Here is a 25043-nt window from a genome sequence, read left to right as displayed (position 1 = left end):
CCCCTCAGATTAATTAAGTGATCTCTATTGGTCCTTTCTCTTTATTCTGTTCTTTCTCTAACTCCAATGTTCCAGTTCAGTGAACTGCTATTTCTGACAGAAAACCTATAACGTTACTGCATGGCCGTGTAACCACTAGCCTGTGGCTTCAACACTGGGGAACATGCTGTGTTGTGTTAAAGCCTGAGGCCTACCTTTCAGAAGAGAATGAAAACATGAATTTACTTTCACCAAAAATTATGGAATCAGTGTTAAAGTGTGACTTATTGGTTAAAACTAAACTTTAAAAAATATGTAGCTTTATGTTATTAAAGCTAAAGTTTAATCAGTGATACTTTGATAACAAATTTATGTCAGATCATGATTTCTTGGTTAATGTCAAGTTGTCATAACGAAGACATTTTGAATAATGTCAACTTTGTATTAAAAGTGTCATGATTTACCGAATGACACTTTATGACAACAGTCATAAATATTCATGAAGACTTACTCATGTTCATGACAGGTGTTATATCATGTTTATGACGGTGTCGAGACAGTCTTATTCACAACCCGTCAAATAAAGTGTTACAGAACAATTTTGTCCTATGTGGGTTAAGTCAAGTGTAAGGTTTGTAGCTCAGGTTTGGTCCTGAGTTTGTAGCTCAGAACTGTTTTTTAAGAGTTGGGCTTAAATCCAGTTCAAGTTCCTGTAAAGGGATATCATAATTCAGCATATCAAGACATTTTGATATGCTGAATTAATTTTAGATGATATTTATTTATTTAGTTTTATTTATTTTCCTATTTAAGTCACATAGTAGTAGTAAAACTTTTATTTATACATACAATGCACTGGTAAAAAGAAAATAAACAATTTTTGCCTCTTACCAGAGGGCAGTTGCTCCATGCTCCCCAGGCTGACACAACGCAGTCATTAGGACAGGCTAAATAGCAAACCTGGGCCCTGGGAGGCATTTCCTCTGGATCACACATACTGTCGTCTGGGCTGCCATCCTCCCTGCTTGCTGTTCCCCTCATCACACACCTACAAAAAAATATATATATAGCACTTGAAGCAGCTTTATAACAAGTCTCCAGGGGCTGACATCTCAGTCCATGTGGAATTTGTAGACTCATCTTAAAGATTTTGACTCAGAGTGGATTGCTAAAAAATTGAAGTAATCTTATTTTAAGTGTTTAGTTTATATCAGGCCTTTGAGTTTTATCTGCTTTTTAAAAAAAATATTTTTATCAAAACTGAAACACGAGGTCAAAATGTTTATTTTCCACATAAAACACTAGAATAATTTATTCACTCATCGATTTATATTCCTGTTATGTAAATAATTCCTAGTATGCTTCTGTTGAGGGATGGTAGTTTTTGACCAAAGGGGAACAAGTTTTTGAAATTAAAAATATCACATTGCTCATTATTATTCATTATTATTAAGGAATATGCTATTATCCATTTATGACTTTTGTAAAGTGGTTAATCATAAACAAGTTTGCAAGAAAGTGACTGCTATTATTTTTCATAGATATCACTCAAGGTTTTGTTTTCTATATGATTTCGTCAATTTAGAATCTTCCAGTCTCAACAACTCATTATCTCCTACACAGTGTCTTACCCTGTCAAATTTTCCAAACCTTAAAAACTGTTGTTCAGAGATGCTCTTCAGACAGGCTTATTGAGCTTAGGGTTTTTTTTTTTTTTTTTTTGCAAAGAACAGACAAAAGTTTCTAAAAGGTTTTAGCTCACTGAAGTGAATGCAGCTCCTTGTGCAGTTTTCAGACTTTTTTGTTGTGATAAATATCACTGCACGAAAAGTGGCAAATTTGACCTTGTTTATAAAGAAGGTTTTTTTTTCATTTTCATTCCACTTCATAATTATGCATTTTGTGTTGGGCTATTGCAAAAACAAAACTCATAAAATACTTTGGTTATAACAGTAATAAAAGTGGTCTGCGGTTGTAATATGAAAATATGCAAAAAGTTCATCCAAAGGGAATGAACGTTTTTATTAGATTGTAGATTTTGTTTCTGCTTCTCAAGTAAAAGTTTAAGAACAGCGGTGATAACAGTCTATTCTTAACAGCACAGCTTTATTTATGTTTCTGTTTCCTCTGTTGCTTTCTAAGTGCCAAAGAAAGGCAAAGAATGTGAAAATTATCTATCAGCATTCATTGTGAAGCAATAGCTTGTTGTGACCGTTTCCCCTTAGTGCGTAAGTGTGAATGACAAGTGAGTGAGCGTGCTACAGTGCTGTTGCCAATCCAACTTCTCTGGTTGTGTGCTGCCAAAACAGCCCCACTGTCTGCCAAGCATAACTTGCTCACTGACCTGATCTTGCGACTCTGGACTCCCTCTCCGCAGGCTGGCGAGTCGTCCACAGTGTTGATGGTGCAAATGGACCAGGGCTCGATCCGCCACTCATACTGGCTGCATTCCCTGTTGCAGGGCACGGCCTCATACACCTAAATGCATGCATGAGCAAACAGACATAGAAAAAACACGGATGTGAGCAGAATGAAGGAGAAATGCATGAAAGATAAAACCAAAATATGTGGGATTTTAAAAAAAATCATGCATATAAATCAGCTCACTAGAGAACATAAACATACAAGATATTCGCTTATATCACTGTTTTAAGTTATGAGCAGAAAATATTCAACACGACTTTCAAAGATTTTTATGGAATTGATCAGAAATGAAAGGCTCCTGCTCTCAATAGGAACTGTTTCTTCCAACCTAACAAAAGAGCGGATGCCTTTAAGAGCCTGTTTTTTGTGGCATGCAAATTCATAAACCTCAGAGTGTAAAGCTATGATTCAAAGGTTGCAGTAACTTTTCTTTTCTGTGCCACGATGTGGAATGAAATGTTGCAGACCTGAACAAAACATCTTCACAAAGACATCTTACTCACACAGTTTTTTGTGCATTTCATTTCAATCAAACCCCTAAATGAAAACACATATTGCCGCAATTCTGTTTTTTAAATCTTAGCAGGATTTAAATGTCCCAAGTATACATTTTGCTCCTCACACAAATGTGCTGGATAGGGATAGAAGTGTATAAGCAAGCCTGCTGCACCCCCTGGAGCCTCCTCGTGTTGCTGCCGTCTCCCATGATGCACTCTCTCTTCTTTTCCTCGTTATGACTTCATAAAAAAGATGTCGTATTTGTCTTTTTTTTCTTTTTGGTCAAGAGTCATTTTCAAAGACTAGCAGAGAGAGGTTTGCAAAAAGTGGATGCTGAATCATCCAAGCTTGCGAGTGTCGTGTTAGGGACCTGGTCCAAAATGTTAGGCAATACTAAAAATATCAGGGTTTATCATAATTAACTTTTTATTACCCATAATTATGTATTGCTTCATTAATCCTTCTGATTGTAAATCTCATTCAAAATGTAATGGCATTTTTGTAAAAAAAAAAAAAAAAAGTGTTTTTAAATGTTTTGCAGGGGTCTACCTCCTTGATTTTGTATATAAATAAAAATAAACTGAATAAAAAAAATTGGTTTTACACATTCAAGTTTCCATGATGTAAAATGTCTGCTTATTCAGGAATCCCAGTAGGATTCCCAGTAGGCATGGGGTCTTTTTGCTACTCTGTGACAGATATCTGCAGTGACACAACATGAATCTTTGCACCATTCTGATTCCAAATGCAAAGGTACAACTAGTTTAGAGAAAATTTGTATTTTTTGCAAAAATGTTTCTTGTTTCTTGTCAAATTTTACACATGTGCTAAAAGCTTTTTTATTTTTTTTATTTTGTATTTTTATTTATTTTTTTGCTTCTTGGTATATTAGATAAAAGAGGCAGAATGAGGCCATTTTTGTCAAAGTATGCCTGACTGTAAAGAAACTCTGAAATATGTTTTGAGATGCCAAAAATAAAAGATGAGAAAAGCCCTGTACAAAGACGCTCAACGGTACCTCTGAGTCTTAACATTCTGCAGCTTTATCCCTGCAGTAAGACAGGGATAAAGACTATTTTGTCCATACCGAAGGAAACCTATGTAAGACATGGCGAGAACAGCATGGGGTGTGTGAAACGGCAATGACCATGGCAACAGCCCCTCCAGCCAACGATGTAATTGGCTGGATTTTGAGCTCATTCACTTCTCTCCTCTCTGCCGATGAATCTGGCATGTGTGTGTACGCCAGGGAGCAGTCGGCACAATGCTTCCGTAAAACACATGTTTACTCTCAATCTATGTAACTGTCTGCCATGGTAAAAGGTACGCTCTTGAGGACAGTTTGCGGGAAAAGCTATGACAAGCTGTAATGTGTGTCAGAGAATGCGTGTGCGTTTGAGTGTTTGTGTGCTCAGACTAGAGAGTGGGAATGAGAGTCGAGTATTCCCTTCCCTGCGGGCCACACAGATGCCTATTACACACCGTCATCATCTCCCATCTGTCACTGCAGATGCCCCTGCTGGGAAAACTGGCAACTTCCCTACTCCCACTTTCACCACTATCACTGCATATAGATAGTTTGTAAAAATCTGTAAAAAAAAAAATAACTTTTAGTCATTTACTATAAACATTGTTTACTGACCACTAAAGTCTGGATTTTGAGAAACACCTGTTATGAAAATGTCAAAATTTCCATAATGAATCGGATATGAAACGGGAAACATCATTATACTTTACAGTCGCAAAACATAAACATTTTGAAACCATTTTATTCAAAGGATATAGCAAAGCTTAAAACATTTTCTGAAACAAAAAAATACCCAAAGTCATGCCCACTCCTTCATATATTGAGGATGACAAAATCTCTGCAAATCTGTAGACCTACCACAGTGTTATAAACAAAAGGTGCATTTTAAGTGGAAAATGTTCAATGAATCTGTGGCAACACAGAAAAGGAATATAGTAAGAAGTTTTGCAACAAAGATTATGCAGGAATTGCGAGTGAGCTCCGCGGTAGTAAACAGTAGGAGGATGGATTTCTCCTCACCTAATAAAAACAGTCTCTCTGTTGGAAAACACAAGAAAACTTTCATCCTAGAGAAGGAACAATCCAAATCTGTTGGATGACAGCAAAACACATTTTATCCCGTGGCTAGGAGAGATAGCTTGAGCAGGAAATCAACAGCCAGACCAATAAGGTAACTGCAGGTGTTCTTTGTGAAAATGAAGTCTATCATGTAGGTGAATGCTTACTTTAATAACTGGCTGTATCAGAGTTGTATTTTTTTCCTGTCTGAGCTTGATGGAGAAAATATTTAACTGTAGAAGCTGCCTGGAAATGTACATTTTTTTCTTCTATAAATCACAGGTAGCATTGGCATTAAGTAACTTTTAAGGGCCAAATAAAATGTTGATGCAAGAAAACTTAATCTGGACTTCTTAAGTCTGAGAGATATGATAGACATTATACTGGGAATTTGAGAGATCCATTACTGGAGTGCAGATAAACCCTCATTAGCAAAACACTGACTGATTACGTGAAGGAAAGTGAGATTTGCAAAATCACTGCATGTTTCCATCATATAAAGATAAGTGAGGCAGTTATTTGGAAAAAAAAAAGGATTTCTGACACAATGGACATCAATTTTATAATGCAGGCTGGAACAGCAGCAGAAATTACAACTTCTATCTGAACCCTACGGTTTTTCTGTATTTTGAATACTTTTTATTCACAGGTGGTTATTCCCCACTGTGATGAATTCCAGACTGACTCAGGCTCTCAGGATGCTGTTTCCTTAAATCTACAAACTACAGCACACAGGCAACAATTGTGACATCTTCATCTTAACTGAATAAATCCCAATATTAATTTTGACTTTATTAACTCAAGTTCAATCTGGCAGATTTGAAACCACTACTTCCTTTGAGTGTACACTGCGTTATGCATCAAACATAACACCGTCACTCTTTGGTAGCAGTTGTGGTTATTTGTTTTCAATCAAACTTTTATATACAGTATATAGATATATATATTTAAAAATTGTGCATATGGTAATGAATATAAGTGTTTTATTCTACAAGGCTGAACATAACAGAAAAGGGAAACGTTTTAAACAAAATCCTACACAAAATAATGTTGGTGAGTTAAACCTGGTGAACTACAAAGACTGAGCAAAACCCAGAGAAAAATTTTGGTTTTTCTTCCAAGTACATCAAAGGTTACATTTACAGAATAAAGTAGAATTTGCAGTTATTCATCACACCCTGAGTGTCTCCATCCTCCGCTCTTTTGTTCTCCTTTAAAATATTCTGGAATCAATTTTCTTTGATAAGCAATACAAGTGCTCTACCCTGGCTTAGTTTCTTTGAGCTCACTTTCAAAAACACAACTGGCAATTTAGAATATAATGAAGAACTATTATTCTGAAGGAGAGTAAGAAAATGTAAAACGAATATAGAGACTATCGAAGTAGGTTTGGTTCGAACTATTCCTTAAGCCTGATTTTTAAGCTTGTAACCAAAGGACCAAGAAGACAGCAGGACTGGTGAATTTGACAGATCTGACATGCATTTTGTCCTCATTAGCTGAAGCAGAGAATATGTACACAATGAATGGCACTGACCTGAGCCTGCGTGGATGTCCATATTAGCAGTGCATGACAAGCCAGAAGTTGAGGAGGGAGAGAAAACAATATGATCATTAGTTTAGATTTAGCCTGCAGTGACATAAATGTATAGCTTTGCCTTAATTTAACTTTAAAAACTACTGCATTCTGCTCAGTGTTTCGTTAATGAGGGCAAAGGATGATTAGGTGCTTCATCAGCTCTTTTGGTCAAAACACAGTGATTCAATACTGCTGAGAGATTTCTGAAGTGCCACAGTTAGCTGTAACAGCTGTGCGTTGGCTGTGCCTGCAGTTGAGGGGCAACTCCAAGAAACTAATTTGTCTGGAGATAGTGAGCGTGAATAAACATCTGCTCATATAGGCTGTGTGCTCGATTTAAAAACAAGGTTCCTAGCAGTACATTTAAACTAGGGAATGTCTAAATTAACTTCACTGCTATTATGGATAATTTTAGCGCTGTACAGGAGAATTTATGATTGGAATTATGTTATTTTCTATTTTATACTTAATACTAACTCCCCGCATGAAACAATTCTGGACGGAAGTTGACATTGTCAAGGTGAACTTTCTTTGCACATTTGATGATTTATTTTAACTGTTTTGTTTATGGAAACTGAAACACATTGAATTTTCAACCATCTGACCCAAACTTTTAGATGACAGAAAATTTGTCAGGATTTTCAGGAGCAATCTACGAACTCAAAGGCTCCATTGAGCCTGACCTTGTCATCGCCTTCCTATGCAAGTTTGCTAGATTCTCATCTCCCTTCTGTGCTCCCTCTGGGATTTCTCCCATTGAACTCAATTTCTGTGTTTCAATTTCAACTGGACTAATCAGCAAACAGGAGTAGGATTCATGAACAATGATGACAATTTTCTGAGCTGCTTTAAAACTGTAGTCTGCCATGGTTGCAGTTTGGCAATGCAAGCAATAATTTCCCAAAGCAGACGGTCCATACCGCTTATGTGAAGCAAAGTGTAGAGCAAGTGGCTTAAACTGCCATGAAGACCCCAAACAAAAACAAAGTATTTGCTCCGAAAGAAAAACCTTCAAGTATGACTTCAATTTCCAGCTGTACAGACTGAAGTTGTATGATGTGATGAGACAAAATAAAACCATCTGACAAGATGAAACACTTGTCATTTAAAGGCAGCTTTAATTGCCTCAGTCAAAGTGGGGCAATTAAAGCTGACCACACTCTAACAAGTGTTTTTTAAAAAGAGAGGAGCATTTTGTTGACCTTGTTAAAGTCAACAAAATGTGTAAGGTTTCTCTACAGAAACTTCATACCTCTGATTTGTGATACTTAACCAAATATTATATTTGTCTATAATTCAGACTGTGTGTATTACTTGATTCTGTGTAGATCCAAGGAAATCCACAATTAATGTACACTTGTATACGTAGCTCTTGGTTTTAAAAGCAACTAAAATCGTTTTTATTTTTTTAATCGTGATTATTTCACCCTGAAAGAAGAATGGTTTAAAGAAAATTTAACAAAACCAAAATAATATGAAATGAGGTGTACTGTCATCCTAAAAGAAAACAGTGAGCAAGGTATCAGCTCAGAACAACATGATCAACAGTGAGGCTGCTATCTAAGAAGGCCAGCAGCCTAAACCAATCCACAAATCTGCCCCCCACAGCACAGCGGCACTGTGAGATCCCTTTACTGTGCAGATCAAGGATGCCTATTTGGTTTTTAGTTTGTCACACTGCTTTGCAATCACAATATACGTCTGCACAGATACATGGGAAATTATGAATAAACCCACACAAACAAATGTATACAATACCTACATGAAAAGTGCTTGGCAGTGCACTTTTCATGTGCACTGCTTGGCACTGCTGGGTTTGTGTTTCAGTGCAAACACCGAAAATAGGACACAGAGATTTGAAGTAGAAGATTTCTCTTCAGATCTCTGTCATTGTGACTGACTTCTAAAACTCTGTTGCTTCTGCTGTAAGCAGGATGATTCAGAGGAGAAAAATACCCCCGGTGGTATCTATTCTTCAGCAATGATGACCTCTCAACATAATCAACAAACGAGCAAGATAAATTATTTAGACAAAGCTTACAGAAAATATATACATTTGAGTTCAGAGCAAAACTGTTCCTGTGACAATAAAACCTTTTTTTTTTTGCGTTTTTGTTTGAAAGCTTTTCACAAAGTTTGATAATTGTTTTTGTTAAAAAAATATGTCATAAAGCAACAAAGTATAATCTAATTGTGAAGTGGTATACAAATTATGAATGGAATTTAAAACTGTTTTTACTGAAAATCTGAAAAGTGCATTTTAATGTGACGCCTGTACTCTGAAGTCCTTAAATAAAATCTAATAAGGAAATAAGCAGAAAAGTCTTTTGAATTACTAGTGTTATGTGATCTACTATATTTGGCTGTATGAGTGACAATTAGTATTTGAGAATTATGAATAGACCCACACAAACAGAAATGTACCATTCCCGGGTTGCCACTGGATGTAAATGGGACTATTTGGTATCAAAAAGAAAGAAATATGTTAATCTATACTGAATTTAGCTTTATTGGATTTGATATATTTGGGTAGAATTTTGATGTTTTATGTTGTGAACTGGCTTGAGATGACATTTGTTGTGAAGTTACATAACAAAACTAAACTCTGCTGAAAACTGAATAAAATGAAGATTGAAAGTTGTCTCATATTTTCCCGGTAACATATCAAATACTATCTCTAGTATTATTTACTTTAAAGGTAGGCAGAACCAGCTACAATGCACAGCTTTCCAACCCAAATGACGTTCTGTTCTCGTCTTTGGCCACACAATTTGCTTTTCGTCCTTGTGTTTTCTATGTGACTGCCTCTGTTTTATTACTGTCGTCCTGTCAGATTTGTCATCACCCAGGATGTCGAACAAACACGGGCCAACACTATTTACAGTATGTTTAATATTAACTTGGACCTAGGTCCGTATCTGCTCTCCAGCGAGGCAATAGCATGACTTTCTGTAATTACAAAAACTGATTGGCTATCAAGCCCGTAAAATAATTCCCCTTTCTCATATGCTTTTGAATTTATTATGGTGAGTCAGTTTAATAAGACCTGAATACATTAGAAATAAAGTTTACAAGCACTTAACCCTGTAGCACAACAACTGTGGTCAAACATCTTTAACACATGATGTCAAGCCTGCCTGACTTTTTAAATTCAAGTTAATGAAAAGAAATTGAATATTTGCCAGAGATCTCTGGAAACCCAATCACTTGACACATCAATTGAAACAACATGCAATGCAAATAAAGTAAATCTCAGCAATGTTTGTAATTTTGATGTCTTGGAAACAGCCTAAACTCATGAGAGAAAGAACGGCAAAGAAAAAAAAAATAAACATAGACTCATATTCTTTGTGTTTCTAAAATTACCTGGATATAACCCATACAGCTTAATTCCTGAACACTGTCATTGCATTATTCCACAGCACATAGAACATTTGCAAAATGAATGATGAATAAAGAAACATTTAAAGCTCAGAAACTGTTACATGTAAACATTTGTGTATAAATACAGTGACATACCTAAAATGTGTAATCTGTGAAAAAATCTAGCTCACCACCTTCTCCAACTTTGTGAACTGTCATCTGCAGAAATGCACCACTCCCGATCAAAAACAACCAATCAGAGCCAGGAGGAAATTCTTAGCGCTGACAATCATGCTCATGTACATGCTCCTTAATTTACTAATGGTAGAGAAACTTATTGTCCCAGGAAAAGTGTTTATCCACTGTCATCAGTGGCCATGCTAAATATTTGGAGCATTCATGGCAGGCTCAGTTGTGGTAAGCCAGTTGTAGCAAGGTGGGAGGGTGTGAGCAGCACATAGACTAGAATAATTGACAGTGTTAAGGCCCTCCTCTTGGCTCTGATTGGTTGTTTTTGACCAACAGTATTTCTGCAGGTAGTACTGGGAACAATGTGAGAAGGCGGAAGAGCTTCATTTTGTTTTCACAGATTACCTGGTTAAATCTGTAATGACAGAATGATTATTTTAATGTAGAAAAATAATATTTTAATAAAAGTTACATATTGCAGCTTTAAACAGTGAGAGCTCTTTCTCCTTCCACCTCTCCGTCTTTCTGTTGGAGAGCATTTTTCCCAACTCTGTATAAGAGTGCCTGTTTTGTGCTTGGTTACCAGAAATGGATCAAGGATCAGAGATCAGAGTTCTGCACCACATGTCAAGCTGCAGGCTGCTTCTCATTTCCAACCCCCCTCTTCTATTTGTACAGACCTTCATCTCCACTAATGCAAGATTGTACACTCAGCTGCCAGTTCATTCCATTCTAGCCACCATTTGTTGTTTTGAATCTCCCCGTGCTCTTCCTAACCCTGCTCCTCGTTCTGCGACCACTTTTCACCAGCTTGACTCCACTATCCCCCACTCATCCTCTAAAACCATCCCATTCCTCTTGCTGCTCAACTTGATCATGGTTTCAATCTGCTCAGCGGTTTCTATTGCCTACATCTCTATTTAGCCGAGCTGTTTTCCTACATCTATTCGTAAAATCAACAAATAAGTGCTTCCCAGTGAAAAAGCATCTCTGAGACTAGCAAACCTTAATAAAAAATATATTAAGGTTTGATATATATATATATACATATATGCTGTATATATTCACACTAACCTTAATATCATTATCTGAAGTTTTCTGCCTGTTTTTCTTTGCATTTGTAAGAGGTGTGTCTGCTATCTCTGGTCATTTTTATCTCGACAGGTGTGAAGTAGCTTAGAGGAGAGGATAGATATGTCTGTCACACCTACTCACAACATAAAGGCTTTTAAGATGTGACAGTCCTACCAAGAAAATCTGTCTGTTTCCCTATGTATATATTTTGTACATAAGTTTTTTTTTGGTTTTTTTGCTTCTTCGCCCTCTCAAAGAAGAGAAATAGGCAACCATTTGCATGTTCTCACACTTTCTGTTGGATTTAAATACAGTCTTTATTTATACTGCACATACAAATTTAGCACCAACAATTTATGCTTATTCTTTTATACATTTGGGGGCTTGTAATTTAGATACAATTTCTGACAGAATTGCATACAGAAGGCTCGGATAGGATTATTTTCAAAGGCATAAATCTAGCTAATTCTCCCTTTGGAGTGCATGTAAAGGCCACATGGTAACTGAAATGCACAGAGAGACGTAGCTATTATGGTAATAAAATACAAACACTGAGTGCAACATGATATTAAAGTCAGTGATGTTACTTTCTTATGTTATTTTAATGTTCACTCCTACGTGTAATGAAATATTTTCTTATTAGCACATAATAGAAACAATTGATCTTTAAAGCTGAGACCATGTGTAGCAAGTGTGTAAAACTGTTTATATTTCACCTCAAATCCATCCTCATTACCTGTGTATATTTGTTTTTCTTAGTTTTTGAATTGTATTTTATTTTGGCGGAGAAGCTTTTATTTTCTTGTTTCCTGTCTCCTCGTCATATCCTGTGTGTTCGCGCTGCCCTCCTCAGTTCGCGCCAAGCTGCGCTGGGGAGAGGTAAGCATACAAAGCTGTCTTCTGTTTGTGGGTTAAAGTATTCAAAATGTCCTTAAAAGTATGTTTGCCGAACTCACAAGTTGTTATATGTTGTTCCCCAACTGTTTTATGTTTAGTGCAGCACTGTACTGGGTACTTAATTCCCACGTTAATAACATTTATTGAGTTTACCGTGCCAATGTGGTCATTTTTGTTCTTTTGATTGGTTAAGGTGTGTGAGAAAGCCAGAGCCCAAGAACTGGAGTGCTGATATATTCTTGTTTTAAACAGGTATGTGAGTTGCTTCAAAATGTTATCTGAATGTTAGATTAATGTATTTCATATATTTTCAGTTTGAATTATAAAATATTGTAATTAGTGGGCAGATTATTTTTGTTTGGGTCTTATTTTAATTGTCTTGACATTTTACTTTATTATTTGTGAATGTCTGAGAGAATTTTGGTTGGTTTTACCACAGTCCTAGAGTTCGCGCCAAGCTGCGCTGGGGAGAGGTGTGTGGGAAAGCCAGAGCCCAAGAACTGGAGTGCTGATATATTCTTGTTTTAAACAGAATAAACCTGCCCTACTGCTGCAATACACCCCGGTGTCCTCTGTCTGCTGGTTCCCTTTGCCTATACACACAATGCAGAGTACATGTACAACAGATGAGTCGAATGAGAGCGGCTACTAGGGGTTGAACGACTACATATTTTTTAAGGTCGACTACATCATGATAATAGTCGAGTCGATGTCGACTAGTCGCGGTGACGTCATAGTGACGTAAGCGCAAAAACCCTTCACAACTACTTGGAGGCTTTATTAGCTATTTTCACGGCAAATATTGACCCCACACACACACACACACACACACACACCCACTCTCCCCTTCTCCTGCTTTTACTAAGTCTATTATGGAGATTCTTCGTGAGCAGCGGGGAAAAGTTTGTTGCACAAAGTCGGGTCTGACTTTTTTTTTCTAAACACCGGCTGATGCTGATGATCTCTGGATAGTTACTATAGGAGTCAAATTATCACACTGACTACATGGTGCTTTTGGAACATCACAAGCCAAACTTGTTATGAACGGATCCCGTTTGGTTACAGCTGAATTCAACGAAACCACCTGCTTCTCCTCCGCCCGATGCGCGGCAGGAAGCTCTGCTGACTCAGCAGATTGAACGATTTAAGATATTTTCTAGTCAACGTCAACATGATAAAAGTCGAGTCGATGTCGAGTTGACTAGTCGTTGTGACGTCATAGCAACGCAAGACGCAAAGCTTTGGAGTAACGTACAGGCTTTATTACCCGTTTTCACGGAAAAATACGGCATTTACACAGAACAGCAACAAGTGAAACAACAAAACATCGGGATAGTTTATGATAAATAATAAGTTGCTGGGAAACCAACATTCAAAAGGAAACGCACATCTTTTAGATGGCATGTAAAAACAATAAAAAGAGGTGGCACGGGGGGAGGGGGGGGAAGGGGAAGGGGGGATAAATAAAGTTCACTCGCTGTCAATATTCTCTTCGCTAAGAGTTGTTGGGGTTTTTTCTTGGTTGACATGTAGGAAAACAAGGGCATCAACATGAGCCGGATGAAGGCTTGCCCGCTTTCTCGTAATGGTATTCCCAGCGAGAGAGAAAATCCTCTCGCTGGGAGTGCTGGTTGCAGCTGCAACTCCATCTCCTTTTAAAAACACTGTAAAACCACAAATATGCATCCATCTACATATCATTTAAACTAATGTATTAAATATTTTGAAGAGCAAATGTCAGTATTATTCCAATTTGAATGTCTTATGCCTGTAGAAAGAAATCTTTTATTAGCTAGCAAACAGAAGAAAAATGCAACATGCCTTCACTAGTGTCTGGCACTGCTCAAGACCAAAGGTATTTCCAGATTTGCGCAATTTAACAAAAACTTGTTTTTTTTATGTTAAATTTTTTTAATTGATCACTCCACAGCTTAAAATGTACAATAATTTTAGACAATTTAGACATTTTACACAAATGATCTGCAACATTTTTGGTCAACCGCATAAAATTAGGTTTTAAATAACAATAAACATCCAATATTGTTGAATATAGGCTTACTGTACAGGTTACTTAGTTGTATAACATATTTGTGTAAATTTTACTTTTTTCAGATTGACTTCAGTTATTTACTACAGTACATTATCAACATTACCAGTTCACCTGGTCATGTTGGGGTGGGGGCATAGTCTCCTGTTGAGTATGATGGATTATATAGTATGGTGGCCCCAGTTGATTATATATTAGGCTGCCCCTACTGTTGACACATGGTTGCTAAAAACTTTACAAGACTGACTGATTTTAGTGACACAGTGGGTGTAAAATAAATAATAAAATGTTGTGCTACATGACTGACTTTATTTTCACTCTTACATTTAACTTTATGACACACAAAATTACAAGTGGATCGTTAATATTGGTTATAAGGTTTACAATGGAGCCGCCTGGAAGAGCATCTTCCAGATGCGTACCTGCTTCAACGAGTCAACCAGGCTTCAGGCTCTGAGTTGAAATTGATAGAGTGTCAAAATGATCCGATTGCTATCCGCGGTTCTGATCTACTTTGAATGTGTGTTGTTTCAAAAATTAGTGACCAGTAGCCTGATGTTTCTGTTGTTCTCTTGGTTTGTTGTACTTCATGTCAGATGGATTTCGCTCTCGGCGGTGGTGAAACTGCGGGTATGTCTATGTTGTAAAGTTAAATTATCATGAGCTTTATTATTTGGGTATAAAGGGCCCGGGCATTAGCCCCGCCCCCCGGCCAGACTCTGACTTGTTCCGCTAGTGTGTTGAGCTAACTATAAATTAAATGATGAATACACCAGTAATGTCACCTGAACTTTGGAGCAAATGAAGCTTGAATGACGTTATAATCCTGGAGCTTTGTTTCTTTCCTGTTTTGTTATCGTCCCTCGTCATGTCAGCTGTACTAAGGAAGACGTACAAAAATCCAAACAGAGAAGGTCAAGAGAAAATGTTGGACTGCTAAAACTTCTAAATAGGAAAAAGAAATGATAATTGTCATATTTCAAAGCAGCAGGAAAGAGCTGCTTCTTCCTCTGTAGGTGGTGAAATGCGGCATAACAGCAGCTGTCAAAAGCACTTCTCGGTGCACATAGTAAAAAAAAAAGTGGTGCATGTGGCTGACACATTTGTCCTCTCTGTCACTCACTATGTATTTAAGATAAAAAAAAAAATAAGATGATATATTGGATGTCACAGCATCCCCGGACATAAGGTTTACAACATCAATTTAGTTTTTTGTGCTTTTTACCATAAAGTCAGATGTTTTATGCAAAGCAGACATAACATAATCCACAAAAAATGGGGAAAAATGTATTAATATATTCAAAGTGAAGAAAAAAATAGCCACATGATTCAGTGTTTTGCATGATGACTCATAGTTGCCTGTTGTCATAGTAACATGATAACAAGACACACTCGCAGCTTAGATATTAAAAAGTCTAAAATTACTGAATTTGATGTTAAGCCTTAAGAAGTTGTAGAGATTTTAGACGTTTTGGCTGCTGAATGAAAAAACATGTTTATTCTTTCCAGTTTTAGATTTATAAGTGAAAAAAACGACAATTCTGCTCTAAATCTGGGCTGTCTTTCTCCACTTATGAAATTTTGCATTATTGAGCTTTTTGTAGCTATTAAAATGCTTCTGGACATTATTTTTCTTTTCATGTGTTTACATCACACAGTCATGAAAGATTCTATATTATTATATGTTATCTCTAAATCTGTAGTTTCCCTTTAATTTGCAGTAAAACAAGTTTATATCGGTATTATATTAAAGGTTGAATTTTTCAGAGTACCTTTAACAGATTGCCCTGAAGGAGTTCTATGATCTGCAAAAATTGTGAGAACCAATTTGCACTTGTAATTTTCTATATTTCAGATAGTCTATTGAAAGTGACCACTTCATTCACCCTGTCAGAGCAGGAAAATTGTTTTGTACTGTGCCTTGGCAATTCTACCACTGAACTCAGAAGAGTCTGTCTCTCAGATGTGGGTAATTTTAAAAGTTCTTGATGTTCTCGACTAATTAGCATCACAACATCAGAGCTCTCCACTTAGAATGTATACAATTTATTATAAAATATCTCTGACAGCACATGGTAATGACTTCCGGAACATGTTTAAGCCCTCATTACAGTGAAAACAAAAGAGCCGTCGAGCATCAAAAAGTGCTTAATTTTTACCTATGCTCCTTTTAGAAAATGTCAAGGGAAGGGATGTTAAAGAACAATATAATCTTCTTCTAGACTGGATTCCCAACCAGATTGCAGTAAATGAACCCATCAAGTTCAGCAGGTTTGACCAATTAGCACAAACACCAATAACTGAAGTTCCTTTTCTAATGAGGCTTTACTTGAAACACAAAGAGCAACATCTGTCAAAATGAATCTTGTCAAAGGACATTTTCATCAATAGGTGGTGATAGAGATTTTGAAAGACAGAGAAATGCTTCATACCTTCAAAAGAACCAGTGAGAAATGAAGTGCATTGACTGTTAAATATGTATTGAACCAAATGCAGTCTAAACAAACTGCGCTCAAAAGATTTGTTCCGAGTCTCAAGTTTATGACAATTATCCCTGACACTGATCAAATGTATGTAATCTTCTGAATTTGAAGAAAGTTACAAAAATATCTTTAAAGATGATCTCCCTAAGGTTTCTGGCATCATTTTGGTGATTCTAACTAATGTAAAAGTAGAGAATTATGAACTGGTTTAACCTCAAACAGTGAAGAAAGATGTGTATGTATTTCTTTATTCGTTGTATGTAAATACCTAGAACATAGTGTGGTAAGATATGAACTAAATAGATAGGGAAGATTGAAACTGTTAAAAAAATATGCCTTAGAAACTTGACAAAACCCCCCACAAAGCTGGTAAAATTGCTTAAAGGTATCGACGTAGAAAAAGGATTGATCCTCTTTGTGGCCATATGGCAGAATCATTTCATTTGTGAGCTATGCTGAAAATTATACACTGAGTATGTTCTTGGCTCAACACAAAATGATCTCAAAATTATATCTGTGCTAAGCAAATAACACAACAAGGACGAATTCAAAGAATGGAATACAAAACCAGAAATGCCTTAACTGCAACTATCGACATGGGAACAGTCGTTTCTTGTTGCAGATCTAATGTAATGCTTGAAATGGGGTGTACTGGTAAATGTTTTGTTTGTGTGTGTGTGTTGCTGCATACATAAAACTGTTTTGTTTGTGAACATACCAATGCTTCCAACATTTTTACCCAATGTTGTCCTGCTTTGATCGCTGTTAAACAAAAAAAAAAAAACATGACACAAAGACATGACCGTGAGAAAATCAACTATTACTGTCTTGAAGATGACTTACTAAAACATTTGGAAACAAGAAAAAACAATTGCCAGATTTGACTGGTTTTAGTGAATGTTTTATGTGATTTATCTTTCTGTGTGTGGTTATTTTCTGCATACCCTGGCGGTTCTATTGTTACCCAAGAGATATGCCAAAGACTTGTGCATCAATAAGCTTATCTTTAACAGAGCTTATTACATCAGCCTGCTACACAGAACTTCCCCCAATAGCAACAGAATAAAGCTAAAAATGACAAAGAATCATGTATTTATGTCTTGTATCCAGAAGGATGACACAAAGCAGAATATCATCTCATCATGATTAAACAGCATCATATGTGCAGTTAATGTTCTTCAAAAAAAATGTTGGAATACTAAAAATCTATCTATATGACCAAATGCATGACTCTTCAGGCATGTTTTCTTGTAATGGAAACTCTGCCAACAGCACCAACAGCCTCACTGCTCAATTGCCAGGCACACCGACAGCCCAGTGAAGGGAGCCAAGACATCGAATCATGACATGAAAGCACCAAATGCTTAATTTGTTGATGCAGGGAGATTGACAGAGGACTGTTGACAACAGACATACAAACAGTAGAAAAAATAATAAAACATTCAGGCACATCAGCAAAAACCCAAAGGTATCAACAGAGAAGTTTTAGTTTGTGAACAACCCTAATATTAGATCTGTCATTGCTTGGAGTCACAGAATATTGTCAACAGCTGTGGAGGAATATGTTGCTCAGACATGATTATTGCCTCCATGGATCTGTGCTGAAGTGGCATGACAAGACGGGTAAATCTCAAGCTCAGTCAATAAAGATTTCTGAAGAGAAAAAAAAACAAGCAGAGCAGAACTGACTTAACACATCAAGAAAAGTTTGTTGCAACCCACCATAGAAAGAGACATGCTGTGGTTTGTGTTTATAATTTGAGACGTTTAGGAGAGACACAGTGTCAAAATAAATTGTTTACAGTCATGTAATATAGTAGCCCACTCTGCTATACGGTACCACCTTCTTTAATAATATTTTAAGATAAATTGCATTATCATTCGTTCTTAAACCACTGGGATGTTATGAATTCTAATTATCCCCCAATTATCCTCCTTAAGACTCTCCCATTCTGGACCTAAAACTAAGCAGTAGGCGTGCGGTCATGTGGTTGTGGGATATTCATTTTCACACAGAGCTCAGATCACCCCACCTGCTTAGATAAATAACTAAGTGAGTGATTACAGAGAAAATGCCACACCTTTTTGCAGACAGCCTCCTCTGGGGACAATGACTTTCCATTTTCCATCCATGAGTTATTAGGTATTTGATTATCTTTGAAGGTATTTTGTGAATGTACATAACATCTTATCGCATCAGACAAACAGTCCTTAAAAGTATTCATGTACTCTGCGGATCCAAAAGCTGTATAACAGAAGTGAGCCAGATGAAGTGAAATATCATTGCTGTTTTTTGGCATTACTGCATAAAACAAGCTCACAAACTTCTGACCAATCACACAACACATCACACAGGGCTCTGCACAAAATAGTTCAACCAAACTTGGTGTTGAAAAGGGGAGGCAGATCCCTCCCTGAGAACAAGATAATGCAACTTTTGTCACACAACTAGGTCAACGAGAGCCAATTTCTATAGTTCTGGTGAAGTACAGGAGGGCCTTCAGTATTAACTATCTCAATATGGCAACTACTTATGAGGGTACAGAGTTTAGCAATCTAGCTGACAGTGTGGGTTTTTTATATTTATTTGTTAATAACACCAAGACCACAAACAAAAATAAACAAGCAAACAAAAAAATATATATTTCCTTTTTACTAGATTTTTAATACTGTAGGAATATTAATGATAATAATACGATCAATAATACGATAATTGGCTCCTGGAGTTGATGGAGAGTCAGTGTAGGTGTTGTAAAATGGAATAGATGGGATAGAAGGAGGGGGTCTGGGTGATGATACGGGTGGCAGACTTCTGAACCGTTTGAAGTTTATGGAGGCACTTCTGTGGGAGACCGTAGAGAAGAGAATTACAATACTCAAGACTGGAGGTGACTAGTCTATGAGCAAGGACAGCGATGAAATGAAGGTTGAAAGAGGGGCGGAGGCAATTTATGGAACAAAAATGGAAATAAGCACATTGGACAATATTATTAGTGTGGGATTGAAAGAAGACGATACTGTCATGGATGACACCCACATATACCTGAGGGGGAGATTGAGGACTGTCAATCAGGGAGAAGTTATTGGTTTTAAAGAGGGCGGACTGCTGACAATTAGTAACATTTCAGTTTTATCTGAGTTTAGTTCTACATGGCAGAAAAGTACAGGTGGTAACAATTTAAGCCCGTGAAATATCCATGAAATCTTGATGCGAACTGAAATGTTGCACAACACAGCAGTTAAATGTGAAATCATATGAGAAGGGAAGCAACTGGCAAAACTCTGTTTTACATATAAAGCATGATAACACCACAAAAAACTGTTTACAGATTTATGCTACACGTGAATAAAAAATCCAAAATACACAAAGACACAAAAATGACAAAACTTAGGTAACAAACAATGAATGTTGTAGGTTCCATCGAACCTGGAACCTAGGACAGTTCCAGGTTCGATGGAGTGCAGATATTAACAGAATTAAAAAATAACTATGTGACTGGCACAGAGGCTGCCAGGCAGTGCAGACAGTTCCTTTGTATTATGTGGAATGTGCATCCACCATTGGATAGCTTGACAGGAAACGCATGTGGGAGTTATGATGAAATTCAAATGTCTCCTGTAATTATAGTTCCAATTTGTGTGTTTCTCTGGGAGCTCAGCTTTGACATCTGTGATTCTTCTATTATAATCTCTTAGGGCATCTTGTGTCTCCTGGCTGGGATTGCAAAAATAAGCGTGTGTGGCCTACATTTATATGCCAAATGTTTTGTGTGTCTAAATTGTAAAAAAAAAATACTTTAAGAAAACCATTACACTCTGAAAAATCTGAATCTGAGTGGTGTTTTTGCTAGGCCATAAGGTCCTCTTTGTGGATGATCCTCAACATGTGCTCACTTCAAATAAATAGGGGCTTTGCAGGATCATGGATCTTGCTCAGAAAATTGTGCATACTATTAATGCACAAAGTAATTGATTTTGTAAAAGTGTGAACGTCCATTTGTCCATGCAAACTTTCCTCAATGCATCACAATCAGTTTAGAAACGAGTGTACTTGCTGGGTGTGGAGTGCTTTATAGCCTGTGTTCTACAAAAACCAAAGGATAAAAACCAGCCAGCATGTTATCATCTGGCAAACAGCCTTGTAATCGGTGCATATACATTTAAATCATGCATGTAATATTAAAAAAAAAATACCAATCATTGTTGTATATAGTGCAGTGGGAGAAGGCTGTTTCAGCTAATATACACTCATGAGATCAAGTAGAACAAGATCAACTATTATATGTGACATGTACTGTATATATATATCGATCTAGAGAGAGATATAGATATAAAAATATAGATATATCTATCGATCGATAGATATATCTACTTATATATAGTAATGGTAATATTAATAATAATAATAATTATTATTAACATCCATCCATTATAAATCACACTAAATCTTTTTGGACTGTGGGAGGAAGCCGGAGCGCCTGGAGAGAACCCACATATGGACATGGAGAACCAGAAAACCCCATGCAGACAGAACCAGGCTGGGATTCAAACCCAGGACTTTCTTACTGCAAGGCAGCAGTGTTACCCACTGAGCCACTGTGCAGCCCTGATGTTTTATTCACACCAAAGGAGAATTTAGAAACTAATTAACCAAACAGTGATGACTTTAGATTGTGGCAGGAAGCCGGAGCGCCCGGAGAGAAACCTGCAAACAGGATGTTAACTTTTGATAGTTTATGCACAAAATTCAATGTTTCTTCCTCCTCTAAAAAACAACTTTGTTGTTTTGGAGGTCAGTGGCAGGAGAAACCATTAGGTGGGATTTTCTGTGGAGTGTGGCGTTTCTCTTCATGTGTTTGCTTCTCATTATGAATCCTGCTTTTGTACACGTTTTCTTGAGAACAGGTTCAGAAAGCTTTAAAAACTGAGAACGATTTCTGAACCTGTTGGGAAATTTTACAGAGGTTGTCCTCTGCAGAGGACGTCTTTATGGCAGCTGGAGTCTCAGGATGATCTTTGCGCTGATCATAGAAAACTTCACAATCTAGATCAGCTTTTCTTTTGGGGAATCGGAAACATCCGGTCCCAAATTTTTTCCTCTTCTTCTGAGGTTAAACTGCCCCGTCCGGGGTAGCTTTTTATTTGGGAACTGCGTACAAACTGTTCTGAACGTCTTTCCTCTTCTTTTGGAGGTGAGCTCCCCGTCCAGGGTAGTTTTTCTTTTGGGGAATCGGTAACATCTGGTCCCAAATCTTTTCCTCTTCTTCTGAGGTTGAACTATCCCATTGTGGGTAGTTTTTCTTTTGGGGAATCAGTAACATCCGGTCCCAAATCTTTTCCTCTTCTTCTGAGGTTGAACTATCCCATTGTGGGTAGTTTTTCTTTTGGGGAATCGGTAACATCCGATCCCAAATTTTTTCCTCTTCTTCTGAGGTTGAACTATCCCATTCGGGGTAGTTTTTCTTTTGGGGAATCAGTAACATCCGGTCCCAAATTTTTTCCTCTTCTTCTGAGGTTAAACTGCCCCGTCCGGGGTAGCTTTTTATTTGGGAACTGTGTACTGGTGGTTCCAAAAGTCTTTCTTCATCTTTTGACTTTGAGCTTCCCCTTCTGCCCTCGTTCAGGGCAGTTTTGTGTTTGTGAACAGTCTTCCTGCCTGGGGCTCCACTGCTGCTCTTGGATGTTAACCCCGATGCCCCGTTTGGGGAACATTTACGTTCCGAGATACTGGAGAATGCGCCTTTTCTCGATATTTTCTCTGAAAACGCCAGAGATGAAATCGGTGAAATCATAGCCTGAGCTTTGAGGTCCGCCACTGAAAAATTTTTCCCAGCCAGGTCAGATTTTTCTTTGGAAACAGTCGCGCAATTAATCCCTATTACTGAACAGTCACACTCAAGACGGCCTCGTGACGTTGTGCTTGTAAAACCGCTGAGAGTTCTTTCACTGTGAACTTTCTGACTGACAGAAGAAACTTCCCCAGCCGGATCAGCTTGCTCTTTGGGAACCGATGGAAACCCGTCCCAAAACAAGTCTCTCTTAACATCCTGGGAGCTTGAGAAACGACTCAGACTTTCGACAGAAGAATCTTCCCCAGCCGGGTCAGCTTGCTCTCTGGGAACCGATGGAAGCCCGTCCCAAAACAAATCTCTCTCAACATCCTTGGAGGTACTTTCGTCTGAGTTGTTTCCAGGAAAGAAATGGTCGAAAAGTTTCCTCATCCCTGTCGACACCAGATATCCTACTCCAAAACCGAGTGGCAAAATGAAAAGGTTTTTCATCTTGGAAACACAAAAATCTTCACTACACACAAAATCTGAATCTCACTGAAGCGTTTGGATTCTAACTGATGTGTTGAGATTCAAGCATTCAAAGCCTCAGAACTTCTTTGATCTGTTGTGATGTTCATGATGTCATCAGTGAGGTCACTGTGGCTCTGGGTCCTGCTTCTGGTCGTTGCTATGGAAACGATCAGATCAGTGACTAAATATTTAAAAAGTTTTTTTTTTTTCATTTATTTAACATGAATTGATTAACAATAGATTTCTACCTTGGTTTTCTGTACCTGCTGCCATATAAATTGTCTTTATCCATTATTAATTTGGTTCTGGGAGGAAATTGTTTAGATTTTATAAACATTTGCAGAACAAAATTTTCTCTAATCTTTGTTAACTCTCTGTTAATGATCACATTTTATATATTTTATACTATGTTGTTCTGAAATTGTTAATATCAGTAATGATATAATTTGTTGCACAACTAATATTAGGATTGATTAAACTCAGATTTTAAACAAATAATAAATGAATAGAAAAGTATCACATATGTAGATAGATCGATAAATAGATCTATAGATAAATCTATTTATTGATCTATCTATCTATATATATAGATAGATTGATCTATCTATAGATCTATATAAATATATATATATTTATATATATAGATGGATAGATATAGATTGATATATATAGATACGTAGATATACTGTATATGTCAGATTTAAGCTATTTTAAAACTAGTAAATAATGGTTTGTTGTATGGGTGCCAAATGCAAACACAAATCAGTGAAGGGGCAAATTGAGAATGATAAAGATTGCATTTCAGGGAGAGCTTTACCAAAGCAATAGAAACTAAAAGAGATAAATTGCAAATTCTCTGCTTTATCTCTTTGGATGGAATCAATCTGAGAAAATATTGGTATTGGTATCAGATCTAAAAGTCTTAAACAGATATTGGGTGCAGGCAATGATCTAGATGTCCTGGGTATTGTTAAATTGATCTTATTAAGGAAGTAAGACCTTAATTTGCAAAAATGTTGCATAACAAAGTATCGTATTACAGTATGTATAAAGTGATTATATGCTAGAAGATGTACTTGGCAGAATTACAACAATCCCTAAAGTTTAGATGTTGGCTTGAAACTTGGTAAGGAGTGCAGCTCTCAGTGGATACTTGACCTGTTTCAGAATGAGCAGTCCCAAAATATCCCAAAATGCATTTTGGGATATTTTGAGATACAAACAAAAAGTTTGTATCTCATGAAGTTGTGGACGAAATCCGGATCCTAGCCTAGACAGAATGACACTGCACAGAAGGAAAAAAAGATAGTCCAATCCTCTAGATGTTGCACTCTTCCTCATTGACCAGCAGCAGAGCTATGAAAGGCTTCATGGAAATAAGTTTCACCACCTTAAATATGTTCAACATGAACATGTTTGAACTCAGAGTAAAATAAGACATCGGTTACGTAAATCCTGGACCTAATTTCAGGTGGCATGGAAATTGGGCTTTCCATGTTCTTAGCCATTCATTTCTCACACGCATCCAAAATTAACCTGTATGCCAACTTCTTCCTACTGTTGAATCTCGTTGTCAGTGCAGTCTAAATACCACCACCATTTATCACCTTTGTGAAATATATTATCACTTTTCTGCAGTATAATTATCATGTTATAATGTGATAGTGTTCAAAAATGTACTTATTATCTGTGACAGCAACTCAATGAGGTAAATAACGTTATTTCCACACTTCATTACATAAAACTATTCAAAATATATACATATTTTTTTTGTTCAGCCAGGATTACCCAAATTATTTCTGTTTCCTAAATAGTACACAGAATAGCTAAATAAACAGTAGTAAGCAGAATAATGTGCATTTTTTTATTTGTATATGTTATATTACTTGTCTCAAATTTATATTACCAAGATTATTATGCCAACCATTTAAAATTTCATAATTTATAATTGCAAGTTGAGACGGCCCAGATGATGACATCATCATAGATTAATTCACAATGTCTCTGTTAATTAGAGGCAGAAATGACAACCTATTTTAAGGCAACATGTCAAACACATTTCTTCTTAGTGGCACATCATGATAAAAATAAAACTGACATGATATTACGAAAAGAAATCTGC

At 36.9% G+C, this 25043-nt stretch overlaps 1 protein-coding gene across 2 annotated transcripts in view; it reads right to left on the bottom strand.

Moving 5' to 3' along the window:
- thsd7ba (thrombospondin, type I, domain containing 7Ba) overlaps window positions 1-25043 on the bottom strand; it is a 204534-nt gene that overhangs the window by 27416 nt on the left and 152075 nt on the right. The window contains exons 17-19 of one of the 2 annotated variants that reach the window (XM_032567890.1): window positions 6525-6530; window positions 2324-2457; window positions 871-1027 (exon numbers count right to left, since the gene is read on the bottom strand). In XM_032567890.1, the coding sequence (XP_032423781.1) occupies window positions 871-1027; window positions 2324-2457; window positions 6525-6530 (297 nt within the window). The remainder of the gene's footprint in view (window positions 1-870; window positions 1028-2323; window positions 2458-6524; window positions 6531-25043) is intronic. The other variant, XM_032567891.1, reaches the window with a different exon arrangement.

Source organism: Xiphophorus hellerii, chromosome 7, assembly GCF_003331165.1.
Source record: "Xiphophorus hellerii strain 12219 chromosome 7, Xiphophorus_hellerii-4.1, whole genome shotgun sequence".
Classification (NCBI taxonomy): Eukaryota; Metazoa; Chordata; class Actinopteri; order Cyprinodontiformes; family Poeciliidae; genus Xiphophorus; species Xiphophorus hellerii.
This window is presented reverse-complemented; position numbering and strand designations above follow the sequence as displayed.